The sequence below is a fragment of the Fundulus heteroclitus genome, chromosome 13 (assembly GCF_011125445.2).
Source record: "Fundulus heteroclitus isolate FHET01 chromosome 13, MU-UCD_Fhet_4.1, whole genome shotgun sequence".
Taxonomy (NCBI): domain Eukaryota; kingdom Metazoa; phylum Chordata; class Actinopteri; order Cyprinodontiformes; family Fundulidae; genus Fundulus; species Fundulus heteroclitus.
Window position 1 is genome coordinate 10,553,132 of NC_046373.1, and position 26,848 is coordinate 10,579,979.

The following is a 26,848-nucleotide window of genomic DNA, read 5'->3' on the forward strand; positions in this document are numbered from 1 at the left end:
GCGTGCGGGGCCGCAGTTGCATGGGCCCGTCCGCGGACATGTGTGCAGGGAAAGAAAAGGAGAAAATCCAAAAAAAAAAAAAAAAAGAGGAGCGTGGTTTTGGAGGGCTATATCACGCGTTTGCCTTTGTCCTATGACACCCCCCCCCCCCCCCAGCTCCACGTCCACCACACACCCACCAAGCAATCTTACACACCCCTTCCCCCCCACCACCACCTCCTCCTCCTCCTCCTCCTCCTTCCACTCAAGCTGCAAAGAGAGTGTACGCGCAGGCTTTTCGTCCTGCCCTCCCCTCGCTTGTTTGAGAGTCCTCTGGCGTTTCATAGCAGTCTATGGGATGGGGGGTTAGACCCTGAGACGTCAACTAGGCTACCTGTGTGGCCCCCGCATGGAGCAAAGTGGACAGGGATGCGTTTGATGGGAGCAGTTTTGTGCCAGACTCGAATGCCTCCTCAGCATTTTATTGGGCATGCCGACTTCACATTTTGTTCACAGCCATAAATAAGGTAAAAAAAAAAGAAAAAAAAGAAAGATAATAGTTGCGTGTATTTGTGCAAAATTTCTGTCTGACGCTAAAAATAAATACTTGACTGTCCAATGACACCCCAGACCGTGACAAAGTGGTGTTTAAAAATCTGTTAGAATTTAGGCAATTTTATTAGGGTTATATTGGGGTCGCACGCACAAATAAATTAGAAAAAATTCGAGGAAGCAAGGAGCGCTAATGGAAACGTAAGTAAAACAAAGCAGACACGTTGTTTTATGCATTTAGAGGGGTTCGGGGCTGTAAAAGTGGGTTTTGGCGTGTTTTAAATGGACTGTTGCTGTAGGAAGTTAAAACAATGCAACACGTGCTCACAGTTTGGCTTCTCCTCAAACAGAAACTTCCACGAGCGGATATTTAACACTTCAATTTCTATCCGTTTTTAAACGCCGGACAGCCCCGTGTGTTGCATTGCTTCTCATTTTCTCTTAGTTTTCTATATATTTTTTTTAATTTGTTGTTCTAAGACGGCAAGTGAGCTCACAAAACTTCTGCAACGCTGCACGCGGCGTTAATTGATAAGTGCGCGAGGCAGTATATCTGACGCCAAACTAGCTTCGTGTGCGAGCTAGATGCGAACGATTACTATTTATTTTTATTCTTATTTTCTGTTAGTAGGAGGATATGGGTTGTAATGCGTAACAGGAGGAGGAGTGGAAGCTGGGAGACGCTGCAGAGGGTCGCTTTCTTTCCTGATAGCCCGCATAAAAGCATAATGACAGTCCTGTTAAAGCCCACCTGGAGCTTGATTTCACCAAGTATGACCGAGATGGTCTCTTCCTCCATCTGTGTGTCTCTGTCGTCTAGGCATTGCATGTGCCAACTGTATTCTGTGAGTATGCCTTTGTGAAGCTCGTCACCCTCGCCGGGATTCCCCGCAACATTTTCAACAAGAGACAAGGGAAGGAGAAGAGGAAAGGAGAAAAAAAAAAAAAAAAATCTGCAAAAATGGACAAAGAAAGTGTCGGTACTCAATACGAGCCTGTGGCCGAGATTGGAGAGGGTGCGTACGGGAAAGTGTACAAGGCAAGGGATTTGAAGAACGGGGGACGCTTTGTAGCCCTGAAAAGAGTTCGCGTCCAGACGGAGGAAGAGGGCATGCCTCTCTCCACTATCCGGGAGGTGGCGGTACTGAGGCAGCTGGAGGCCTTTGAGCACCCCAATGTTGTCAGGTGAGTGAAAGGGGGCAGAGGTGGGTACTTGGCTGTGTTTTGTTGCCTGTTTCCTGTTTTTTTCTCTGTTGTTGTTGTTGTTGTTGTTGTTGTTTTTTTGTTTTGTTTTGTTTTTTCCCCCAACAGGGGGTGGGGTGCCTGGAGCTATGGGGGGTGGGAAGTTGCATGTGAACCCTCAACAAACTACTTCCTTTTTGATCTCATATAACCTTTGTGGCATGTCTGCACTGAATGTTATGAAGCAGAAGTCCAGCTCTTTGTCTTTTTTTTTTTTTTAATGCGACAAATGAGTGGGTTAAACAACATGACCCATGTGCATCACCTTGCTTAGAGGCATTCATGATGGGTTTTGCCCCAAAAAATGCAAATGCCGATGCATTAGGATCGTTAAGTGAGAAACCAAACCCAAAGCAGTGCATAATCCTGAAGTGTAATGCATGGATCGCAAAACGTTTTATGGATACAGATTAAATGATGGAATACAGATCAAATCTGCTTTGCACAGCCTGACACCTCTTTACCCAAACGCTCAATCTCTGAGCATGTGTGAACATCGGTTTCCAAGCCTGCTCCTAGATTGTTACGTGGATTTAGGTTTGATTTTGACTGAGCCAATCAAATACATGAAAATGTTCATATCTAAACAATTTCATAGTACTTCTGCTTGTATATTTGGTGGTGTTACCTTGATGAAACACGGACCTCAGGCCCGTTTTAAGCCTTCTGCAACCTTTTACTGCCATTCTTCCTTGGATTTTCTCCTTTCTGCCAATTCTGATGATCAGAATCCCTGTTCCTGCTGAAGAGAAGCATCCCCACAGCATGATGCTGCCAGGTTATGTTTTTACCTTCACACAACAGATGTGCACACAGCTAAACTCTCTTAACCAATCACGTGACCTCCGAAGGCAATTGATTGCACAGGATCTCATTTGAGGGTATCAGACTAAAGAGGGTCAAATTCAACAGCAAGGCAAATGTTTTGTTGTTTTATTTTTGAAAAAGTTTGAAAACCATGTTGCCTTTCATTTCAAAATCATGCATTACTTTGCGTCGGTCTATCACAGAAAATCCAAATAAAACATGTCATTGAAAACAATTCCTGCTGCCTATAGGTACAATCTAATTAAACCATTTCTGCTTCTATTCAAACTCTTGACATTGTTGGAACTATCTGGTATTTGTATAAAATCACACTTTTATTTATTTATTTATATATATATATATATATATATATATATATATATACTACAAGGTGTCTCCTAAATTAGATAACGATGCATTTTATAATCTGCATCTGTTCTCAAACATCTTTCCTGATCCAAATGTAAAATTCTAAAAATATGCAAATAATGTGTCCTTTCACATCGGTCGAAAATCTAATGTTTCCTGTTCTAGAGACAGAATGTCAGTCCATCCTTAAATTGCCTGGTAGAACTGCATTTGCATCTCAACTGGTTTTGAACCCTGTTAGCCGGCACAAACCTCCAACCAGCACCGTTATGCTGCCACAGAAAAAACTTGTCTAGTTTTCAGAGATTTAATTTGGAATTAACCTTTAAGGCTTTGCCGATACATGATTTTTTTTTTTTTTTTTTTTTTTTTTTGTGAGACCTAAAAGAGTAAAAGTAAAACCCATGAACTGGAGAGATGCTCAAAGTCCAAAGGTCTCCAAACTCTGTAGAATTTCACTAAGCTCCATGATTCATCAAGAACATTAATGTGTAACTCACCTCTGTACCAGAGCCTTACTCCGCCCACATCTAATTTTTGAAAATTGTGCCTAAAGGAGGCGGTGCCCGGTGGACCAGGGAACGCTTGGGGAGGGTGGGGGGGCTGGGCATGGTCTGGGCTACTAGAACAAGGTAAATAAATGCTAAATAAACTACCTTAATGCTAAGCTAATAAATCGATAGATCTCAAAGCTCAACTTTTACAACTCGCTACGGAGGCGTACAAGACGGAGCCGCACATACGCCCCACAGGGGCAGAGCTACTGATGTCAGTAGTGAGTGACGTTAAGGGGGGCGCCACGCAGATGGTTTTAGGTACAGAAGCATCAAATCTGCAGTGATTTGTCAAAATAATGGCCGGGACATGTAGATAGCTCTGTTAGACATCCATGTACACAGTTTTATTTGCAAATCAAAAGTCAATTTCAGGACGAGTTACCCTTTAAACAACCAAAACAAATGAACTTTTGTGCAATCGTTGTGCACAGGAAATCAAACTGTTTTGTTTTCAGATATGAAATGGAATTAAGAAGGGCAAAATTAAATGTCAGTGTGCAGGAATAAAGCGGGGGATGGTATGCATTGGAAACTGGGCAATTGACCTAAAGCTGCAATAAATTTGTATAATTTAACTGAGTGATTTGTATGCACCGCCACAGTTTAGATCAGTAACACCGAGTTCTGTATTGAAACAGAATCTTTCCATGTCACTTTTGTAGCTTTTCCTTAAAAAAGTAGCAACAGTCGTCGTTAACCCTCTGCCATCCTGAGTTTGATCGAATTGAATATCATTAAATAGCGCCAGCTTATTTCTTTAGTTTCTGTCTGCTCTGCAAGCAGATGTCCTTTGCTTTAAGTTTTATTCGTTCTCATGGCAGTAGTCAGAAACTGCGTCATACGTTGGCTCAGGCCAGGGTCTGACCTTGTGCTTGTTTTATTGTGGAATATTAAGGGCCGTGGGATTGAAGAGGAAGTTCTAAATGAATGTTTGAGAGGCATGGCTGGTGGCCTTGTGCCTCCAGCAGTAAATCTCTAATGTAGCCGTAAACGTTGCAGAATAACTGTAGGCTCTTATTTTAGTAATAGCATGGAGGCTTTTGTCCTTTTTAGATCCACGGATTCAACAAACATTTTGTCATGAATAATTCAGATTAAGCAACCACGTGCAGTTTCTTATGCTCATTTGTAATTTTTAACATTTTGTATTTGTACGAAAAGTTTAAAGTTGCCATCTCAGGAGTCTTGTCGTCCTTAACCTGTCGGGATAGTCCAGCGGTTCAGGCTTGGAAAAACGCGTTGTGGGCCTTGTATGGGACTCCAGGCAAACCCGGGATGTTTCTAATGAGGTCCATTATTTATTCCATATGTTGGGAGTCTGCTGAGAGCTCCCATTGTATTCCAACGATCAAGCTGTGAGGGGTGTTTAACCCCAGCGCTTCAGAAGGAGCGTGCCTTCCAGAATGTGACATCATGTCCAGTACTAATACCTTGAACAAATCACATCTTTTTTTTTTCTTTCTTTTTTTATTCCAGCGGCCCACAGACTTGGATCACAGTCACATATTGCTGGATATTATGAAGGATTTTTGGTCAGATTCGTTTTAGTTACCGAGTCGGATTTGGTCGCCTGTTCTTACTCAAATAAAACATTAATAACAAAGAGACTTTAATACACAGTGGTGAAACTTTCAAAGTCTGATCTAAATAAATAGTTTACTTAAGAGGAGTTGCACAAATCAGATACTTATTGACTGATACCAGTTTTCCAGTTGTCTTTAAGGTCTGACCTAGTTATTCTGATTTTGGTGAATTGAGATTAGTACTATGATACATACAACTTATTAGTGTGAATTAATGGTGTTAACCATGAAAGGAAAAATGTGACATGGTCTCCTTGATAGGGGTAGTAGTTTTAAATCTATCTAAAAATGAAGGGACTACAGTAATTCCCATCATTGCATCAGTATGTTTTCCAAACCTATATCTCTCTTTTCTAAAGTAAAGAGAGGTGAATTTATGAGTTGTTCTTTATATATATATATATATATATATATATATATATATATATATATATATATATATATATATATATATATATATATATATATATATATATATATATATATATATATAATGAAAAGAATGCAAAATGAAATTTAAAATTGTCAGTACTTGTTCAATCAATCATGAATCAGAGCCAATCAAATTTAAATAATCTGACTTCAATGTCTTATTGATTGGAGCATCAGTAATAGTAAATGTAGCATCTTGTCCATGTTTGGCTTGATGCACACAAGCGGTACGCAAAAATCTAATAATTTAGTTTGAGCGTTACTGGCTGAATTCATAAAGTTTTTTGTTTTTTTTTTACCCGTCCAGCATTGAAATGTTGTTGTTCGCTGGTGACAGTAAAATTTCTTCCATGTTTATTAACATTTGTTTAACCATGTCAATATGGTTTAGAATGATCATATATTTAACTGAATGCCTGGGAAACATTTATTCATTTTATTTATACATCACCAAATCAATTTGATACAGTCCAGTCCTATTTAACATCAATGTCACCTCAGTTACCTTACAGCCCAATTCTGACCACAGTCAAATTCACTGTGTAATGCACATTGGTAAACATGTATCTTAGGAAGCCCGGTGGATTTCATTGAGTCCTGGCCTTTGCAGACATCCCCTATGCTGGGTAAGCATGTGGTGACAGTGGGAAGGAATGTCACTTTCTTAAAATGGAAAAAGAAACTCTTGCAAAACTCATCTCGCCATGAGCAGACATCTATCAAGAATGACTGGGGCTTTGAAAAGACACAGCAGATATAAAAAAAAAAAACATGGACTCACTGACCTAGAGGTACTTTCTAGTAAGTACTAACAAGTACGCAGCTTATGGCAGTAGAGTAGCTTTGGTCTTCGTCTAAAGGAAAGAAACAGATGAACAGAGAAGCAATGAGCCAGGAGAACATATGGGAGATGAAAAAGAGTGCATATCTTTAGTCAAGACAGTTTCTCCTTCAGTGGTTTTGTCTGGAAAAGAAACATGTTACATATGTTCAGTTAACGTAAGCATCAAGATGTCAGGTGCCCACCATTATTCAGTTTTACACGCTTTTTGTTGTTTTGATGCGAGTTTCCAGTTCTGTTGTAGCTACGAGCAGGCTTTACCAGACTTCTGAGTTTGTGGAGTTGTCATAGTGCCGGGTGAGGAATGCTGTTTATAGTCCCCAATCCTTTGAGTTGAACATACTGGGTAGCTTTTTTTTTTTTTCTCCAGCTTTTCGTCAAAGCTTGCTTTGGCAGGTCTGCCGGCATAATCTGGATTCCTGGCTTAGGCTGGATGTTTAGTAAAAACACAACCATTAACGCTGATCTGTGAGGTTGGATTGTCAATATGTTTTCAAAATCTCCGCATTGTTAGTGTTTTAAGTGGAAATTTTGGTTATCAGAGACAATGAAATATGCAGCAGGAGGTCAAGATTCAGCAGATGTTTGAAAATGTTTAAATCGATGTTCAGCACTGGATTACTTCCTTGCCCATCACACAACAGCCATGTTGAACCTTGAGTTGGCTCTGTTACATACAGATGTTCCAGTGAGCTGTACAGGTTTACTTTTATTGCAATCAAACATTAGTGTTTGGCTAGTTTTTTTTTTTTTGCAGTGAGAAAAATTGGTTGGGTTGGCGTTGGAGCGATTGGCTGGTCATTGGTGCAGCCATTTGGGAATCGATTCCTGACTTTGTGACTTGAGCTGTCATCCCCCTCTCTCTCTCTGCTCACTTTTTGTCTGGTTGCTCTGCAGAAAGGCAACTATTGCCAAAAAAAAATCTTCAATAGAAAAATAAATGGTGGGTTTTCTCACAGAAGTGTCTGAAACATCAGTTTGCAGGTAAAGAGCAAACAAATGGGTCTATACTTAATATTTGAAAGGATGCATAATTACAGTGAGTTATGTGGTCCCAGGCAGTCTGAAAAACTCCTCCATCCAACCTCTTCACCTTAATCCAGCTGTCCCTTGAGTATAAGCGAAACCCTCGGATCCAACTTCTTACATCTACTTCCACGAGGTCTTTTCAAAAAGCCTTCTCTGAACGTGTCAACCTCTTATTCTGCAGAGGTCAGCCTAAAATTGTTTATCTTTGGGGTGTCACTGTCTGACAATAAATCCAATTAAGAATTTCCTGTAGATAACTTTATATCCTTAGGGTGGTGTCCTAAAGAGTCCTGCAGGTTGACGTGTCCCGCAGACCTGAATCAAATGGATGAGTTATTACCTCCTCAGCATGTCATGAAGTTTATCAGAGGCTATGTAATGAGCGATTCCTTTCCATGCAGGTATGTAAAGGCAGGGAAACATGAGCCCCTTTTACACCGCCCCTACTCTAATTCGACCGACTGGGCTTTCAGCAGACCCGGTATAGCCGGGTGGTGGTGAACGCCTCTTGAGGTGGCTTTAAGTCCCACCTCCAATTGTCAGTGTTGTTTGCTCAGCCATTATTAAACATTACTGTGTGCCATCAACACTTTAAAGACATCTGTGAGAAATGGCATAGAATAAAGTAAATAACATGAAAAAAATACAAATATTGTTTGTATTATTGTATATGCAAGCATGTCTTGGATATCTTTCTAAGGATAAAATGATCCACTGCAATAAATATTTGGATCACAGATCAGCCTGAACTAATATATTAGGCCCAGCTTCTCTCTGCCTGCACAGGTATAGGGGGTAACAGAAGTGGGGAGGTGAGACTGTCTGTGCGATCTGTCCAAAATTTGCCTTATGGAGTTAAAATTCAGGGCTTTATGAGGAAGATTTTGCCTCAGTCATGGCGTGAACGACGATAAGGACTTTAAAGCGCAAAACCGCAGACGTTTGACCGCAGTGAAATTATTTTGATAGGTTGGGTATTGGATATTCGCACAGCGCTGAGTCAGCAAAATATTCTTTGAGGAGATGCCCGCTTTGCTCCAGACTGCTGCTGCAGCGCCGTTCTGGAGCAAACAACTTTTCTGCAGACATTTTCCTATTAGCTGAGCTGAGAAACGGGACCAAGTTGGTTTCATTGAGATGTGATGCAATATGATCCAGATCTCAGTAAGGAGTTTGGTTTCCTTTAATAAGGAGGCGTTGTAGTCTGAGAAGTTGATTTTGCCCACTGCCAATATTTTAAGTCAAAAGTTGTGCTGAGAACCCCTATTTTAAACTCCAAGGAGGGATCAGAAACCTTTTCTAAAAAAAGTCAGTCCCAGTCATAGAAAGCTGTGATTAAGTGGTGTAATTTATACAATTAATAATTTCAATGAATTAATAACTATTAATAATATTTAATAATTAATTGCTTTTTCAATTAATAATTAGAAGATGAGAGATTAGTTAGAATAATTGGAGAATAACACATATATAATTCTTTACTACATTTATTTAAGTTGTTTGTAAAGGAAATCCTAATATTACTAAATGTACAGAATGTCTTAGGGTTCCCTGATTAGGAGAATTCTTGAGGTTCATTTTTTTTTTGAATAGGTAAGGAGACTAATATATAATTAGTGGGGCGTTTTAATTATGGAGTTTAACACAGCCCATCAGTCTGTCACCCCTCTATTTGTTCATCCATCTATCTGTCAGTTCTTCCAGTTGTCCATCCGTCTTCATTAGCTTATAATTTTTGCAGGTTTTATGTTTAAAGCACAATATGTCATTGTGAAAATACACACAATCTTTTCATCTTCACTGTCTGACAAAAATAGGATTATTTCCAATTTCAGGTTTGTTTGTATTACCAAAATTACTTACATTTGCGAAATGCACGAATAAAAGATTTTTTTGATCCTTTTATTTAAATCCAGAGGTATAGACCTAATATATAAATATAGATTATATGACTTCAAATGTTGTATCCTTTTAACAAGTTTTTCTCAATAGTCTGCTGGAATTTGGACCCATTCCTCTTGACAGATCTGGTGCAACTGATTCAGATTTATAGGCCAGCTTGCTCTCGTGCACACATTGTGAATAATGAAACTCCAGCTCAAGCTTTTATATTTGCACGTTTTTTTTTTTTGTTTTTTTTTTTTTTTGTGTGTGTGGCTTTTTTTTTCTGGGGTTAATGCACACATTTCAAAACCAAACTACCAAAACACGTCAATGTCTGGAGCAGAGAATCTATCTTCTTCATGAACACTGTGGTGCCTGGGCATGCCCAGGGTGTTCATACTTTATATATGCAGTTTGAACAAGTGGATGTGACACATTAAGGCAATGGTGTGCTTCCAAGTAATTGAAATGTTTAATTGATTAGAAGTTTATAAATGACATTATCTGAGAATTCACAAGTTGTTTTAGAAATGGTAATCATAATTTACTTATTGATGAAGTTTGCATAATAAGAAATTAAATCTGTCATTATTCTGATTATTTAGAGGTAATGTCTGTTTTTAAATATCTAGTTAAAAAAAAAATATAGCTTTATTGTGAAAATGTGTATTTGTACTGGGAATTCTGATGATTCCCATCTAGAAAGTAGATAACTGTAACAGAAAAAAGTTTTCTTTTTAAACAAGAAAATGTGCTATATCATAAATCTTTTCTCGGTAGTGAGATGATCTTATTCTCTTGTTTTCTTTGTCTAGGTTGTTCGACGTTTGCACGGTCTCTCGGACTGACCGAGAAACCAAGCTCACCCTGGTGTTTGAGCACGTTGATCAGGACCTGACAACATACCTGGAGAAGGCTCCCGATCCCGGGGTACCACCTGAGACCATTAAGGTAGACAATCCTCCTTTCACACTTTGAGTTATGTTTATACCCAGTTTAAAGTGCAGCACTGTTTCCGTTTGATGTATAAAAGCAGCTTTGGACTAATCCCCTGTGGCTTCAGCTCTGGTTCAACACAGCCATGTATCTTTTGGTTCTGAGTTTTCTCGACCCAACTCTCAGCAGAAATTAAGCACTTCCTTTGACATCAGAAGAACCAGTGCGTTTGGAAGGGCAGCACATGTGGTAGATGGGCTCCAAATTAGAGGCTCCCTTCAGTCTATTTCAACACTGCCTTCCATCTTTACTCACAGATGGAGACACAGAACAATTTAAAAATTGTTTTTATACCAGAAGACAAGATTTCCAAGTGTTATCAGCCATGGATCAGTCAGAATCTGTATTATATATATATATATATATATATATATATATATATATATATATATATATATATATATATATATATATATATATATATATATATATAAAAAAACATTTTTTTTTTTTTTTTTTTCCAAGAGATCTCAACTTTCCCTTTGCTCAAAGGTCGGAAGTGAGTTACTGCATCTTGCTTTCTCAATTACCATTTTCTTTTATTGAAACATATCTGGCAAAAATCCCCTTTTCCCTTTTTAGACATTTAATTATCAAGTTTCCTGCCCTGGGGTATGTAGATTTTCCCCAAACAATACTAGAAATGAATATTACTTATGCTTGAATGAAGAAGCCCCAAAAGTTGAGTGTCAAATTTAAATAAGAGATACCTGAGGTGTTAAAGTTGAGAGCATTGTGACGAAGTCTCTTTGAATGTATCAGTTTATTGTTGATTGTTAGGATCACATTAATTCTCAAATATTGCACCACTTGAGCTTATTTTTAGTTGTTTACATTTTTAGAAGTACAGCTGGGATTACTTTATGAAAACCCTAGAAGATAAACTACTTCAAATCAGGGTAAATATATTTAATTCTGGGAAGATTTGCAGCATTATTTTTATCTTGTTTTTCATGTTGAACAAAGTTAAAGAACCCTTTCTACTGCTGGCCTTTAAGTTAATGATTTGCACATTGCATCACAAAAGTGTTCAACCGCAATGAACATTTTAACATTTAACAACCACAAACTGTTTTCTATTTGGATTTTATTATAATTTTCTTGCAGTTACTGTCGTACAGACGAACATGTAGTTCCCATCGATTACTGTAGTGTTTGGCTATACATAAGGTCCTTGACTCCCTCTAGGTTTTGGGAAAGGAATAAACTGTAACCCACCCTCTAAATGGTTGGAGCATTTTCTTGGAAGAAAACCTGTTGGAGTCTGTAAAAGACTTGAGACTGGAGCGGAGGTTCACCTTCCAGCAGGACAACGACCCTAAACATAAAGCCACAGCTGCAAGGTAATTGTTTAAAACAAAACATATTCATGTGTTAGAATGGCCCAGTCAAAGTCCAGACCTAAACCAAGTCAACAATCTGAGGCTAGCTCTGAAAACTGCTGTTCACGAACGCCCTCCATCTGATCTGACTGAACTTGGGCTGTTTTACAAAGAAGAAAGGGCAAAAATGTCAGTCACTAGATGTGCAAAACTAGTAGAAACATACCCTAAAATACTTGCAGCTACAACTGCAGCAAAAAGTTCTTCCACAAAGTATTCACTCAAGGGGGCTGAGTCAATACTTTCAAAAACCATGTAAAGAATAATGTTCCAGTTAACAACTGTGTACCACTCTGTTTTGGCCAATCTATAGATCCTGGTTTTGAACTTATAAGCCTTTATGGTGACAATGTTATAACTTCAACGCAAAAGCTCAATATTTCAGAAGCAGAGCTTTGCAGACGCGGTTGACAGTAATAACTTTAACAATGACATTCTACTGAAGACTTTCGCATCGGTATGCTCTCTTTACAAACTATCTCATATTGTGAAGCTGAAATTAGCTACAGGTATACATATACTCACAGCTGAGATGTCACAACTATAGTACTCATTTAGAAAACATGTAGATAGAAATAGGTCTGTATGGTTTATCTATGTATGACTGTGCACACACTCTTTAAACAGTTTGCTGAAAGTCTTTTGAAGCCTAAAGCATCTCCTATTTTTTTTAACCATTTTAGATTTTTTTCAATTGGAAAAAGGAACAAAAAACTTTCCAAAAGAATCTTATTTTGGTCTATAGTTATTTGTGGTACTTATGAGTCCACCAAATGTTTTGCCCTGCAAAGTTTGTACTGTATAGGCTAAAGTCCTTACAGTTCTGTTTTAGTCAAGTCAGTAGTAAAAATATAAAGACCTTGGGACATCTCTTCTCTAAAGGACTTGGATGAAAGCTGAGAATGTTTTGCTTGAAGAAGAGAATATGATCTTCACAACACACTCACCACAAAAAGGGAAGGAAGATAGATAGTACAAGGAAGGAAGGGAAATAAAGAAGCTTCAATCCTACCTATTTTCTTAACTCCTTCCTGTCACTAGCTGCATGACATAATTTTATATTTTGTAAAGTTACCCCACATCACATGCACATTCACACACAAACCATTTTAACTTTGGAGGAGTTAAAGGAAGATTTTTAGTCACTGAGCAGCTGTCAAACAACTTGCCTTTGCCACACGAAGACCCATTTTAGGCATCCCTCCTCCTTATGCTTTCTCCCAGCATCCGTTTATCTGGAGTTTCAAGAAGACAAAAGGACAAGAAGTGTCGGCACATCATAGACACAGTTCTGTTATTTCTAGAAGAGTGGACACTGCACACTGACCTGAAAGTGACCCCATTACCCTTTACCCCCCTCTCAAACAACTTTAGTGGCACTTGGCTATACCATTTGACGACATATTTTGGTCATCCGATTAGTTTCTATTTGCGTTTTAGTGTTGAACACGTCAACACGTTCTTAATCAACGAAGAAGAAACGTGTTGAGCCAAAGACCCTAAAAAGAACAGCCACACTTTTCCTCAAAACCATCCATCCATCCTCCACAAGAGACACCCCCACACCGGCCCAAGCTTGTCCACTTCAGCACCCCCATCCTCCACCACCCACTCAGACTCAAGACCCACCACATGGTCATTGATGAAAGGGGCCCTCCTCCAGGAATCAAATGAGCTGGAAGGACATCAAGCAGCCGGGTTGCCCCAGCCTCGGCTCTCCTCAGCCGGGCCAGCGCTTGGGTCTCGCCCACCCTCCTCAGCTACCATCGTCCAAGCTTCCACAACCACATTCTGTGGGCCCGTGAAGGGGGAGGTTAATGAAGCATGGGCAGGGAATTACACTAACGTTAACCGGCAGATGTCCTATATTGTGCCAAACTACAATAAACAATATGGCTGCCTCTGGTGCATTTGCATCAGAAAAGGAGGGGACCTCAGACTGATTCTTGCAGAGGGCTGAGATTTTTTTTTTTTAATGCTGTTCCTGTTTATATTTTTCCAGGGTCAGATGTTGCCTTTTTGTTTCCTACTGTCCATGTTTGAGGCCATTGGTTGAGGCCCTTCCTAAAATTGTAGCTGGTTTGCTTTAAATGAAAATCTACTTCAAATGAAGCAAATCTTTCGTTTGCCTTTTATCATGCTGTTAGCTGTACTGTGAACAGCTGTTTATACAATCACGACTTCAGTGTATTTTGTTGTGATTTTGTCACAGACCCATACACAGTAGACAAAATGGTGAAGTGAAAGGAAAGTGATCAAATTTTGAAATGCTTAAGGCTGGTTCACACCACAGGATTTCCAAATAGTTGGCCGATTTTCGAATCCTGAGATACACTACATATAACGCTAGAAAATCGTAGCTAGAACAGGTTGACTCGTACAGTGTGTGGTGTTCGGTCAGACAGCAAGCACAACACACCACATGCAAACAGATTTTACTTAGGAACATTCAGGCATCAGACGGGAAAGCTTGGGAAACCTCTGAAGATCGAACTTGAGTTGAGAGAAAAAACATAAAAGGAAAAGGTGTTGGTTAAAGGAGTATAGATGGTCTGAATGGGGCGGAGCTGTACGTTTGCTGCGCTATATGTAGGTAAGCCGAGGGGGGGGGGGGGCGTGCTTTCTCTCTGGGTTTCCCTCATCTTGCTTTCTGATTGGCTACACGTCACATTCAACAGGCTGCATGCTCGTTTGCCCTCTGGGATCATCCCACACACTGGGATATCGGGCCTAGACAATCCAACTTGTTGAAAAGTTAGAGCGGTCCTGATATTCTACCGAGTGGACCCGATCGCTCTTAACACACCACACACGGCAGGAATATCTCCTAAGATTATCTTAAGAGCCACAACTATAGTCTGCGCCTGTTGGAAAGGCAAGATTGGGGCAAAAACTGGGCTAAAAATCCTGCCGTCTGAACCAGCTTTTAGTAAAATCTAAGAGTAGCCCCAGCTACTCTGATACACCTATACTAAATACGACCAACTTCCTTTTGAGCTTTCAGCTTAATGTGAGTATAACTACAGCTTTTTGTGATTGCATCAGAGGTTTGTTGGTGAACAAACGGCATCATGAAGACCAAGGAACACAGCTGGCAGGTCAGCTGGAAAGCTGTGGAGATGTTAAAAGCAACCCTGACCCTAAAACGTTCCCAAAATTTGAACATCTAATAAAGCACTGGTCAAACTATCCATGGAAAATTAAGACATTACTTCAAACCTATAACAACATGCATATAAACCTAAACTCATAAGAGAGCGTTACTCAGAGAAACAGACAAGAGTCCAATAGTAACATTAGGACACTGCAGGCATGAAGGGGAAAAGGGGACTAATCACTGGAGACATAATTAATTACCGTACGCCTGACTGTGACCACGCCATCCCACCTTTAAAACATGGTGGTGGCAGGATCATGTGTGGGAATTCTTCTGCCGGTACTAGGAAGCTGATCACAGTTGACAGAAGATGGATGGAGTTAAAGAAAAAAATAAAACCTGCCAAAGGCTGCAAAAGACCTTAGACTGGTGCCGCGTTAAGTACTTTGTGGCTTTGTCATTTACTTACATATAAAATGGATAGGTGTTTGTAGCTGTAATTTGGCATTGTGGAAAAGTTGAGCGGATATGAATACAATAAACAATATTTCACTGGGATACAATAAAGAAGGCCAGGGAGACTATGATTGTTAACGTTTAGGAATCACACTTGTGAGATAATTGGTGTTTACAAGGAAATCCTGTTGAAAGGAAGCACGGTGAAATGACTATTTAAAGGAGAGAGGAACTGATGGGTGGGGGAATGCTATTGTGTCGGCCCCCATGACACACGCACAAACAGCCGTGCACACGAAATGACCAACCGCCTGCCTCTGTCCTACGGCCCTGTCTGTCTGCTGCCCTTCTCTGCGGGTCATGGCTGGATGGAGATGCAGAAAGGAAGATCTGTTACTGCATCCTGTTCTTGGTCATGGGGGCACCCACACACGCGCACATGTACATACGATACACATTACAATTTCACCAAAAAAAAAAAAAAAAAAACTGAGGGGACCTTCTGTTTGTTTGTGTATAGCAGCACATCAGTCATTGCATCCAGAGTTGTATGGTGTGACCAAAACAGCAGCCAGCCCAGCACCATTTGCTGATCATTTCTGCTTGAGTGCGCAGACCCCTTTCCTTTTGACTCACTCACCAGCTGGTGGGCTACTGAATAGAGTTGTGGGCTCAAGTCCATGTCACTTGTGGGGTCTCGGTGCAGAGCTTTGAGGTGGTTTACGGGGTGTACATCTGGAGCAAGAATGTGTTTCAGAGAGGGAGCGAAAAAACTAGCTGCAATAACTTATTTGTTTATAGGTGTCGGACCTGTTTGAGAGTATTCCGGTTTGAAAAGGACAAGTCTGAGCTAGTTTTGACCCTGTTCATTCGTGTTCACAACAATTAACTTTGAAATTTTGTCATAGATGCGGTGCCTACGGTACAGCCGTTTTTGAGGTCAGCGTTTTGGGCATTAAAAAGAAAGCAAGAACCAATTAACTGAAGAAGGACAGCTGCTAAGTAACAGAGATCTGTGCTTGCACAAAGCAGGGGCCTCTTTTCTGATGCTGGTGTGTGTGCGTCAGTTATCAAACATCTGCCACAGTCGATGAGAAAAGACACGGGCCTCTTCGCGTTAACTCTCTCACTACCAGAGTGGGTCAGCTTTTATTTTAAAGTCCACATTGCAGGTTGCTATCTTTCAAACCTTTTTTTAGTTGAATAGTTTGCCATGCTGTGGAGATCAGATTGTTTCAGAGAGAGGTTTTTGGAGATACCTGTTGCTTGAAATCAAATTGAACGACTCGCATTGAATCACACAAAACTGCAGATAAAAAAATGAACTTTCCAACACAAATCCTCTGATGTATGCTGTACAGCTTAAACATAGACAAGAAAATTAATTACCAGTAAAGTACATGCCAACTTCTTACAGTAACACCAGATTGTCAAATAACAAGAAATTGTTCTGGTCCTTGGGCGCTGCATAATTAGATGAAGGATGAAAGGCTCTAAGAGGCGAAGTCGGAGGCTTTTCATTAATTCCGACTTTAAATCCAATATGGCTGCCCTGCATGCAATATTTAGACATACCCAAAGTAAAAAAATAACACTTGTGCCTTTTAGAAGAAAAGTTATTGTTACATTGTTTGTATAGTACAAAATGCCATTAAATGTTCAGCTATTAGCTTGAAATGCTAATGGTATTTAGCCTAGGGATACCCAAACAGGGACTGGTTCAGATTATCTGGGGTGCAGGCTAAGGAGACCAGACTTTCACAATTCCTGGGGACGGTCCCAGTTTTGGACGACCTTTCCCCGGCAAAAGCTGTCCCTGAAAAGGTCACCCATTTCAGTGTTTTATGAATAAAAAAATGTTGCACACAACAAGCGAGTGTACAGAGCCGAAAGCACCTCCCTCCCCCTGCGTCACACGCTTCTCTTGAATCCCCATCCGAGAAGCACACCATAAACGAGTTTGTAATCGGAGTTTTCAAATATGTTTTCTGAGTTGTCTTGTGTTGAGAGATGCCCTCGTTTTCTACATGTCTTTGTGATGTTCATAACAAGCTCATCTTTGCTCTCTCCATTTTGTTGACTTCCAGGATATGATGTATCAGCTGCTTCAGGGGCTGGACTTCCTTCATTCGCACCGCGTGGTTCACCGTGACCTGAAACCCCAGAATATTCTGGTGACCAGTGAAGGTCAGATTAAACTGGCAGACTTTGGTTTAGCCCGCATCTACAGCTTCCAGATGGCGCTTACATCTGTGGTGAGTTTGTGTTTGTATGTGTAATCACAAATGCTATAAAACCAAATAATACACGAATAACTGTGTGGTATCCCTGGGTAGGTCTTTGGTATAAAAAATAATTATGAATATACATGCCAAATGCTTCCAGCTTGATCCAGTCAGCGCAGTCACATTTTAATTAAATGAAATGTGAAACATGACAGCAGTCTAAAGGTATGTTCACATCAAACGTGAATGGAGCGAGTGATTTACATGTTATCTCAATGTAAGGGTGTCTTCAGGAGTAAATTAACGGTCCACAATATGAACGACACATCTCGAGCGACGAGCACGGTGCAAATTGGGTCAAAAGAATGAAGCGAAACTGCAAATAGGCATGGTCGACGCGTCTAGAGCAAAGAGAAATTTTGTGCAAGTTCAACAATTTAAACTTTTCTGTCAATTTGTCACATTGAGTCCTCCTAGTTCATTTATTTAAACACAAAAATGTCTTTCATGTGTTACATATTTAGACGGTACAATTGGGCTATATTTCTATTGAGCAATGATTTATTTACTGACTGAAGACGCCTGTAGTTTGTGGCTTTGACGTTGATCCGTCCCGTGGCGCAGAGCAGCAGCTCCTCATGCTGGATCTTCGATAGACAGAAGTAAAGCTGGAAGCTTTGAGCTTCGTCATCCAGACGCAGCTCCAAGTGATGCTACTTATGTGAACTTGTTGCGTCTCTGGACATGGTGGACCCAGGGACACCAACGCCGTGTTTCGGCTTTCCCCATCACATTACAGCACCACCACTTGCTCAGTAAAATCCATGTCCACCATGGAGAGTGCAACAGGAAGGAGAAATAGGCAAGCAGATAAACACCCCTACTATTTTCCAGCTGTAAATTTAGTTTACAATACTAGTTATCTATATATACATATCTGTACATATCTGTAAAACTCTATTTATAGTAATATCCACCTCTATATTATATTCGGTACACATCCAGCTGCAAATTATTTCACAATACTAGTTATCTATATATTATACTCATAGGACAAATCTATCAGTAAAATTCTGTTTATAATAGTATCCATCTCTATATTTATTCACTACATATCCATGTCCGTATGGAACCATTTTTTATCCTGCACTTGCTGCTATTGCACTTCTGGTTAGACCTAAACTGCATTTCGTTGCCTGTACCTGTGTAATGACAATAAAGTTGAATCTAATCTAATCTAATGATGCAGTCAAGCGAGCTGGTACATTCACATTGGGTGTGAACGTACCTTTTATACATCAAACAGGTTCTAAAGCATTTACTTTTTACAGTCATGCTTTTAGTCTGTACACTTAACAAAAAGCATCCCCTCTTAAAACAGCTATTGATAGACAAACATACACTGCCTTAAGCGTGTCTACATGTGGATAAAAATGTCTTATATGTTTAGGTTGGCACATCCAGGGCATCAGAGAGTAGCTTGGAAGAAATCTGCCAAATGGTTGGGTTTCTCTGTGTAAAGTGAGAGTGAGGTACCCCTCCTCCCTCCCTTTGTAGCGTGTTTCACGAATCCCTCGGTGGCTGTTGCAAAGAGGGATGGGACAGACGAGTAGAGACAAACACCCCTCCCTTCCCTCCGTCGGCACTTTGATGTCTAACTGTTGCACTCGAGGCTCTGATGACCAGATAATCTAGAGAGGGACACTGAAAAGAGTCATTGGAAGAACTTGGCATGAGGAGAGAAGGGACTTTGAAGATTAGTGTCTCCAGCCACTGAAGTACATTACTTTTATAAACAATTTCTAATTTTAATTCTAACATCAGCCAATAAAAGAAGATCATCTGGTTCTAAACACATCTCTTGGCTAAAAAGTTCAATATATCGACATAATATAGGTTCGTTTAGTTCAGCGTGTCAAACAATTTACGCAGGGCCTTGCGAAAATGTAATAACCTTTTTAATATTTTCACATTTTGTCACGTTACAAACAGCAATGCTTTTTATGTTAATACATTAAGTACATTGCTACCAACACCTAGTTGTACATAGTTAACTGGAAGGAAAATAATAAACAGTGTTCAGTTTTATTATTTTTACAAATACATCTAACGCTGCTTATCTTCTGGTTCTCTGTCTGTGTCAGTTTCCATGTCTAGAGACAGAAATTTCTGAAAATGTTTTCATTTCTAAAACACTTCATACACAGTGAAATTGGATTGAGTGTCTGTATATTGTCGAGGCTTGCCACATATTCTTAATTTGATTTAAACCTGGGCTTTGTCTGGACGGTCTAACCCTGTTTGACTGGGATTGTTGCCCAACGGGAAGGTGGACTTTAACCAAAGTCTCAAAAATTTTTGCAGTCTTTTTTTTCTTGTTATTCTCTGCGACTCCTCCAAAGTTTCCAAGGGCTTCTTGGCATTTTGTCAGTTTGATCAATACTGTAGTGATTGGTGTCAAATTATTTTTTTCAAGCGTGCCATTAACTTCATGAAGTTAAACGTAGTCAGTGGCACAAACACATTTTGTTAAATAAGTTATTCAAGAATTCTGTGGAATGATCGTGGATCTTTCATTTCCAAAATGTTTGAGGGTTGATTGTTTTAATTACTCCCCCCCCCCCCCCCCCCCCACAACAAACATCAGATTGTCCTTGGTAATAAGAATGGGACATTAGTCTCAATATTCAGAACGCTTGCTTTATTTAGCCAACTTAAGAATGGCTGTGTCCAAGTTTTCATTTTGTAAAAGATGCTGGATGTTTTGAAATAAAGTGCATCTAGATTAAAGTCTTGGGTAATAAAAAGCAAATACATTGTATTATACCTAATTATTTCCCATTTAAAGGAGATTTTAATTTGTCAGTAAGATTCTTCTCTTTAGCATTTGTTTTTCAGAGAAACCATCTGTGCTGGCGGTAATATTTGTACCATTCTTAAAGTCACACAAAATCATTTCAAGTGTCACAAAAACCTCATTTTTGACCCTTGTGAGTCTGCTGCTATGCTATACTCTTTTAATCTTTAGATGCTGCATTGAACAGTGCTCTCTGAGATGTTCTTGGATCATTAAGGTATTTAAAACCAAAATCTGCTTTAAACTTCTGGACAACTTTCTCCCTGACTTGTCTGTCTTTCATGGTGTTCATGATGCCTTTTGTTGTTTTGTTAAATTACACAAAGATGGACATTATTTACTAATTAGATGACTTTTGAATGCAAGACACTTGATTTTAGTTAATGTTATCGGGGTAAAAGTGTAGTAGAACATATGCATCCTACACTTTTCTGATTATATTAAAAAAAAGAAATTCATTATTATGCAATACAGTATGTTGTTTTATCGTTATAATCCCAAGGAAATGCATTGTAGTTTGAGGTTGTAACATGATAGATTGTGAAAAAGTTCAAAGGCTATAAATACCTGTGCTTTTTTTAGTAATAGCTTTGTCATCTTGTTAGTCAACTGACCTAAGTTTTCTTCCTCAAGATCTATTTGCATTTATATGAAACAAGCGGACTTGCTTCAAATGACCAATCAAAATTGGGAACCAAGAAGAAAAAGGGAAATTACAGTCAGAAAAGCTATTGAGTTTTGAGTGATGTTAGTGGATTCATGTACTGCAGGCTCCAGCCATTGCTAAGGTATGCTCTATGTACAGCTGAAGAACAGAGATAAAGACTTTAAAATCCGTTAAATTGGGAGGTTATTGTAAAATTCCCTCTGCTCTATTTATGTTATTCAGACTCTTAAGTTATATAGAGTGTTGATGGTAAAACCATTAATAAGACAACAAAAAGCAAAGCGGTATCAACTATAAATGAGTAAAAACAGAAAAACATTTAAAAAAGGAGGTCAGTCTTCGGGGATGATTTAAAAAGGTCATCCATCTTATTGCTGAGAGCAAAGTCATGAAGAACCCTGCATAAAAAAATCAATTCCACCATAATGCTTTTAAATGGAGTAGATACATTTTTATATGCAAAAGGATACATTTAATAAAAGTACATTTTAAATTGCATGATGATGTTAATCATAGCTCTTTGTTTTAGTTTGAACACAAAGACAAGCCTTTAAGCCTGTTTCTATTAAATTGTTTAGTTGGTTTCAAACAAATTTGTTTGTGAAAAGACCTTGAAATCACAAATTTATACAGGATAAAATCTGTATTGTGTTTAATATCTGGCCATGGTTCAAATCTGCTGCTTACGAACCACAATGAAAAGTGGACATGTCGCATAATGTCAAGGAACCTGCAAGTCATAGGTGGTATTTCAGACGGCTGTCTAAAGACACCATTAATATTGTTTTTATACAATGTATTTCTAAACTTTAACGTTAACTAACATCAATATGGAGACATCTGTTCTAATGCTCTGTGACACCTCAGCAGCTCTGCTCTTTGGAAAGTGGCAAGCACTCCATGTTAACTACAGCTGATAAACAGTAATGAACACATTAATTGTTATCCTAGTAAAGATTGTAATTTTTTTTTACCGCGGATACATAATCTCACATTAAATTAATGTTAAGAAATCCAGATAACACTGTCGGGACAATTTCTGGTACCGCTAATAATACAAATATAAAATTAAAAAATATACCTGAATTTTTTTTTCATACTTCACAATTTTATGTCGATGGGATTTTCTACGAATTCCATCACAGTAATCCATGACTTTATTTTCCCAGTGTATAAATGTGCTATGACACAGAGCTCCATTTATTTTAACCACTGACCACTAACTTCAGCAGAAACCTATCTTTATCTTTCTAACACATACAGTAAGTTAGAGAGAAGGGGGGGGGGGGGGATCTCAATCTCACAGATCTGCAGCAAAGGTTGTGGTCGCCATGTCTCTCTTGCAACCATTAGACGTTACTTGTTTGAGAGGGATGCTGGGGGAAATCAAGCCTGTCGCGTACTACCATCATGAATGTAAATTTTGAGTTTGCTAAACTCTACCGGGACTTTCACTCGATCAGTAGATTTACTTTTATGACAGCAACAAGCAATCCAGGTGGTTCAGTAACTAAGCAATTATGATGAAAAGCACCTCAAGTCAACTGTAGAGCATGGTGGGAGATCAGAGATGCTGTCTTTTTTCTTTACCAAATACGCTGGGAAATTTGTCAGAGTACGTGGTGTCATGAACTCTGAGTAAAAGGAAATTTTAAATTAGTCTTAGATAAACACTACTGGTAATGCAAAAATGGATCATCATTAACTCTTTCAACAAGCTAATGGTCTAAAACCCATCAACACAGAAATGATTAACCACACAGAAAAAAGACCATGTTGAAAGGAGTTGGAACAGAAGTTTTGCCACCTGTGATTTTCTTAATACAAAATCATTCCTGGATGGGTTACCCCACCCCCACCCCATTGAATAAATGTACTTAGAATAAAGGACACATATATCATATTATCAGTGTGAAATCATACTACAGCAATAGAGAGGTTAATTAATTTTAACGCTAGCTGCATACCGTTACCAAGCGACTGTAACTAATAAATGGGGCGAGGTCAATACACAGAAACCTCCTTCCAGAAAATATTAATGCTTGTACCATTAGAGTACAAAAGAAGGCCATCTGCCTAAACTTGAGCAGCCAAAGTGCAATGTAAGTAGAGAAGGGAAACATTTCAATTTAGCAGCAGTTTGTTTTCTCAGTCCTTATTCTGTGTTTAAAAAGAAGTAAACACAGAGGTAAACATGCCCCTGTCTTATTGCTAATTGTTATTACTAGTGATTTTTCATCTGCATGTTTTAAAGGATTTTAACAGATGTCCTATAATAGGCATTATATTAGGCAAGTCAACATGGGGTTAAAAGTAAATTGGAAATTAACACAGAAATATTCTCTAGGTGAACCTGATGCATGTTCCTCACTGAGCGTTTGAGCTGACATGAAACCCATATCATTTATTTATAGTTCACAGATAGTAAGAAGGCAGGTTATTTTCTAGAGAAGTGTATATTATCCTGTATGTTCTCCCTGTGCATGTGTGGGTTCTGTCCAAGTACTTTGCTTCCTCCTACAACCCAGAAACATGACTGTTAGATTAATTGATCTCTCTAAATACTCTTTTGGTATCAGTGTACATGTATGGTTTGTCCTGTGTGTCTTTATGGTGCCCTGTGATGGGCGGGTGAGATGTCCAGGGTGTACCTCATCTCTTGTCCAGTGACTTTTAGAGACAAGCACCAGTGACCCTGGGATGGATGAATGGGTGGATCCTCTATATTATTCCACATACTTGAAATGTTTCATGTACATTTTACAGTGAAAGTTTGCTTATTTTTTCTATATCAGTACTTCCTTAAAGGTAGCGTTGATGATTTTTTCAGAAATATAACCAAGAAACACCCAAGTCCCTTTTTGAATAACTGCGCATGCGCAAGAACATCTTACCTGCCCTTCCGCTCCTTATGGGAATCATGTAAAAAAAAAGCTCCCAAACACAATCTGGTCTTTTTTTTTTTTCTTCTGAGGACTTCCTCTATTCTCATAAACTTAAGACAGTTTGCTTTTTGCGACTCTCAGCCATTTTCAAAATATACGGTGAGAGCAGCAGTGAACTGCTAACATTGAAGCTAACCGCATACATAAACACTAGAAGTGTGCATGTGCAGCCAGCATGTGGAAACTAACAAGGAACAAGCGCGCACACTGGCGTTACGTGTGTACGTCACAAGGATTGGCATGTGGGACACCCAATTGATAAGGTGACCCCCCCCTCCCCCCCGAGAAAATGATCATCCATTATATGTTTAATGTCAAGTAATTTAGAAAGGAAATAAATCTTAGGTTTTACTTTCAATGAGGATGAAACTTGCTGATTTTTCTAATTTTTCTAATGCAGGAACAGTTTTAAGGAGATCCTCTTGTTAAAAACTGTTTTATTAATGCAAAGCAAACTGTCTTTGAATTATGAAGGGTCTTTTGATCGAGTCAAATACTTCCTCGTTTTTTTTTCTCTCTCTAATTTGTCACCATGCTTGATGATTCACTACGAAGATGCAGAGGAGACGGTTTACCGTGTAATTTACATATGTGTTACACAATAGTCAGTGTATCAGTGGTTTCACCAAAGGGTTTGTCTCCTTTGACTTTTTTTATGACTAGACGGGGACACTTTTTGCTGCTGGTTAAACACCTCCCCGGGAATTCACCATCAGACCGAAGTAACAAGATATCGAGTCCCTAAAACTACCCTGAAACCCCGCATGACACTTTTAAATGTGCTTTCACACTCATTCACATACTCGTTTCCTTCCTCTGTTTTACAGATTAGGCCACAAAAACGGTGTGCGTGTGTGTGTGTGTGTGTGTGTGTGTGTGTGTGTGTGTGTGTGTGTGTGCAAGCATTAGTGGATGTGTGTATTCGGTGTGTGCATTCGTGCAGAGCTCTGCAACGTGAGGACTGGATATTTGGTTCTAGATCAGGCATCTGCAACCCGGCACATGTGGCTCTTTAGACCCTCCACTGTGGCTGTTGATAACATTGGCCAAAAATGCTAAAGGATTGAGCAACGTTTTTAAATGTAAAGGGGTCTTTAAAATTCTGCCTTCAGCAGTTTTTCCTAAGCATTTTCATGCAACATATGCATAACATTTCCACCAAGAATGACGTGTAAGGAATATTCTTTTCTGCCAGTAAGTTGCAAGCTACATGCTTTTTTTTTACATCGTTTTCTACAACAACAAAAATTGAAGAAAATGTAGTAAACAAAATGAATTTATTATTAAATCTAAATAAATTATTCTAAAAGCTACTAAAACTGTTTTGTCTGAAAGAGCCATGTTGCTTTCTTGGCTCCAAACAAATTTGGTTTATCCTTAAGGAAGGCAAATATGGCTCTATGGGTTGTAAAGGTTGCTGACCCCTGCTCTAGATGAATCTCCCTGCGCCTGGAATCCCCCTGTTAACCGGACACACACACACACTCACACACACACACACACACACAAATCTCCATTCACTCATTCTTTGTTTCCGCTTGCTAATAAAAGCACCTAATCTTCACTGTACACCGTGCATATGTACACAAATATAAACAGAGTTTAAGAGGATCTTCCCCTTTGCCCAACATACCAGCAGTTACTTATTTAGTCACCTAAAGCCACCGTTACTGGCAGACAGATGGGCTTTGGAGAACTGCTGTTGCTTAAGCGAACAGGGCGATTTTCTCACTTTCAAAGTGATTCATTTAGAGCTTTTAGAATGACAAGATGGCTGAAGGGATCATTTGCATGAAGTTGTCAAACAGTCCCTCTTTCTTTTTCTTCTTTTTTTCCCCAGTGTTGCTGACTGAAAGTAGTGCCTTTAAACTTTCTGCTGATGAGATATCAACACTAACACTTCTCCTCTTGTGATGAATTAGCTTTCTCACCCAGCCACTTGCCTGCTTGATGACATGTCACGGAGAAAGTGTGCAGTCAGCCTTTGTATGTATTAAAAATGTCTGAGCAGAGTTTTGGTGCTTCCATAGCTTCTGCTGACCTATGGCTCTGTCGGCATCAGTCACCGATCATGTCCCGGTTTCCCCGATGGGGAAAGGAGGAAAGGAAGACCACCCATTGGCTGGTATGAGGCCCAGATTAGGCTGCTCCCGCAGTCCCTGAGGGATTGTTGTTTTGTTGCTGGTTTTTTGACCCTATTCTGGCTACGAGCTCTTTGTACGACTGTGAGTGACAGGCAGAGGGGATGAGCTGACTGATGGTGGGGTGTAGAGGGAATTTTCTTGTCTTATTTGCACATTGATGATCAGTCTGTTGGAAATGAGTAAAGTTTTCATCTTTTAATTTGGAGTAAGAAAATCAGCTAAACAACTATCCAATCATCTCAAGATTGTGACTCCTTCGCCGCAGTGAATGTATAGTTAACCCAACATTTTGGATCTTTGAACTCAACTCCAACTAAATTTGTCACTCTGAGGCAGTCCAGTTAAAGTCCTGTTTGCTTAATTATCTTGCACGTGCATTTGATAAACGTATCTCTATCAAAAGTGTTAAACCAAAATCCAATCGTAACAGTGACGTATATCAGAAAGTATTATCCAGAGCAAATGTTTTCCTTTCTGCAAGGGCAACAACCCTAAACATCAAACAAGAGCTATCGAAATAACTAGCAAGTATGTTGTCGTTGATATGTTAGTCTGTGTTATGTTAATGTCAAAGAATGGTTTGGAATATTTTTTTAGCCTAGTAAATTCCTGCTTTGCATTGGCAAAAAATATATTCAGCTTTCTGAATAAAGGCTCACTGCAGCAGATGCCCATGCCTGATGTAAATGACTATCCCCAAGAGAGTAAAGGTCAGAGACTTGGATGCTTTGTAACATCAGACAAAGTGAGGAGGGAGGACAATGTGGTGGTAATCTTACTGAATATCCTTGCCTTAATATTTAA

At 39.3% G+C, this 26,848-nt stretch overlaps 1 protein-coding gene across 2 annotated transcripts in view; it reads left to right on the forward strand.

The window, feature by feature from the left end:
- The first annotated feature begins 246 nt into the window (after positions 1-246).
- Positions 247-26,848, forward strand: part of cdk6 (cyclin-dependent kinase 6) — a 54,707-nt gene continuing 28,105 nt past the window's right edge. The window contains exons 1-4 of one of the 2 annotated variants that reach the window (XM_012860160.3): positions 247-506; positions 1,352-1,716; positions 10,091-10,226; positions 17,294-17,461. In XM_012860160.3, the coding sequence (XP_012715614.1) occupies positions 1,493-1,716; positions 10,091-10,226; positions 17,294-17,461 (528 nt within the window). In that variant the 5' untranslated portion in view covers positions 247-506; positions 1,352-1,492. The other variant, XM_036145037.1, reaches the window with a different exon arrangement.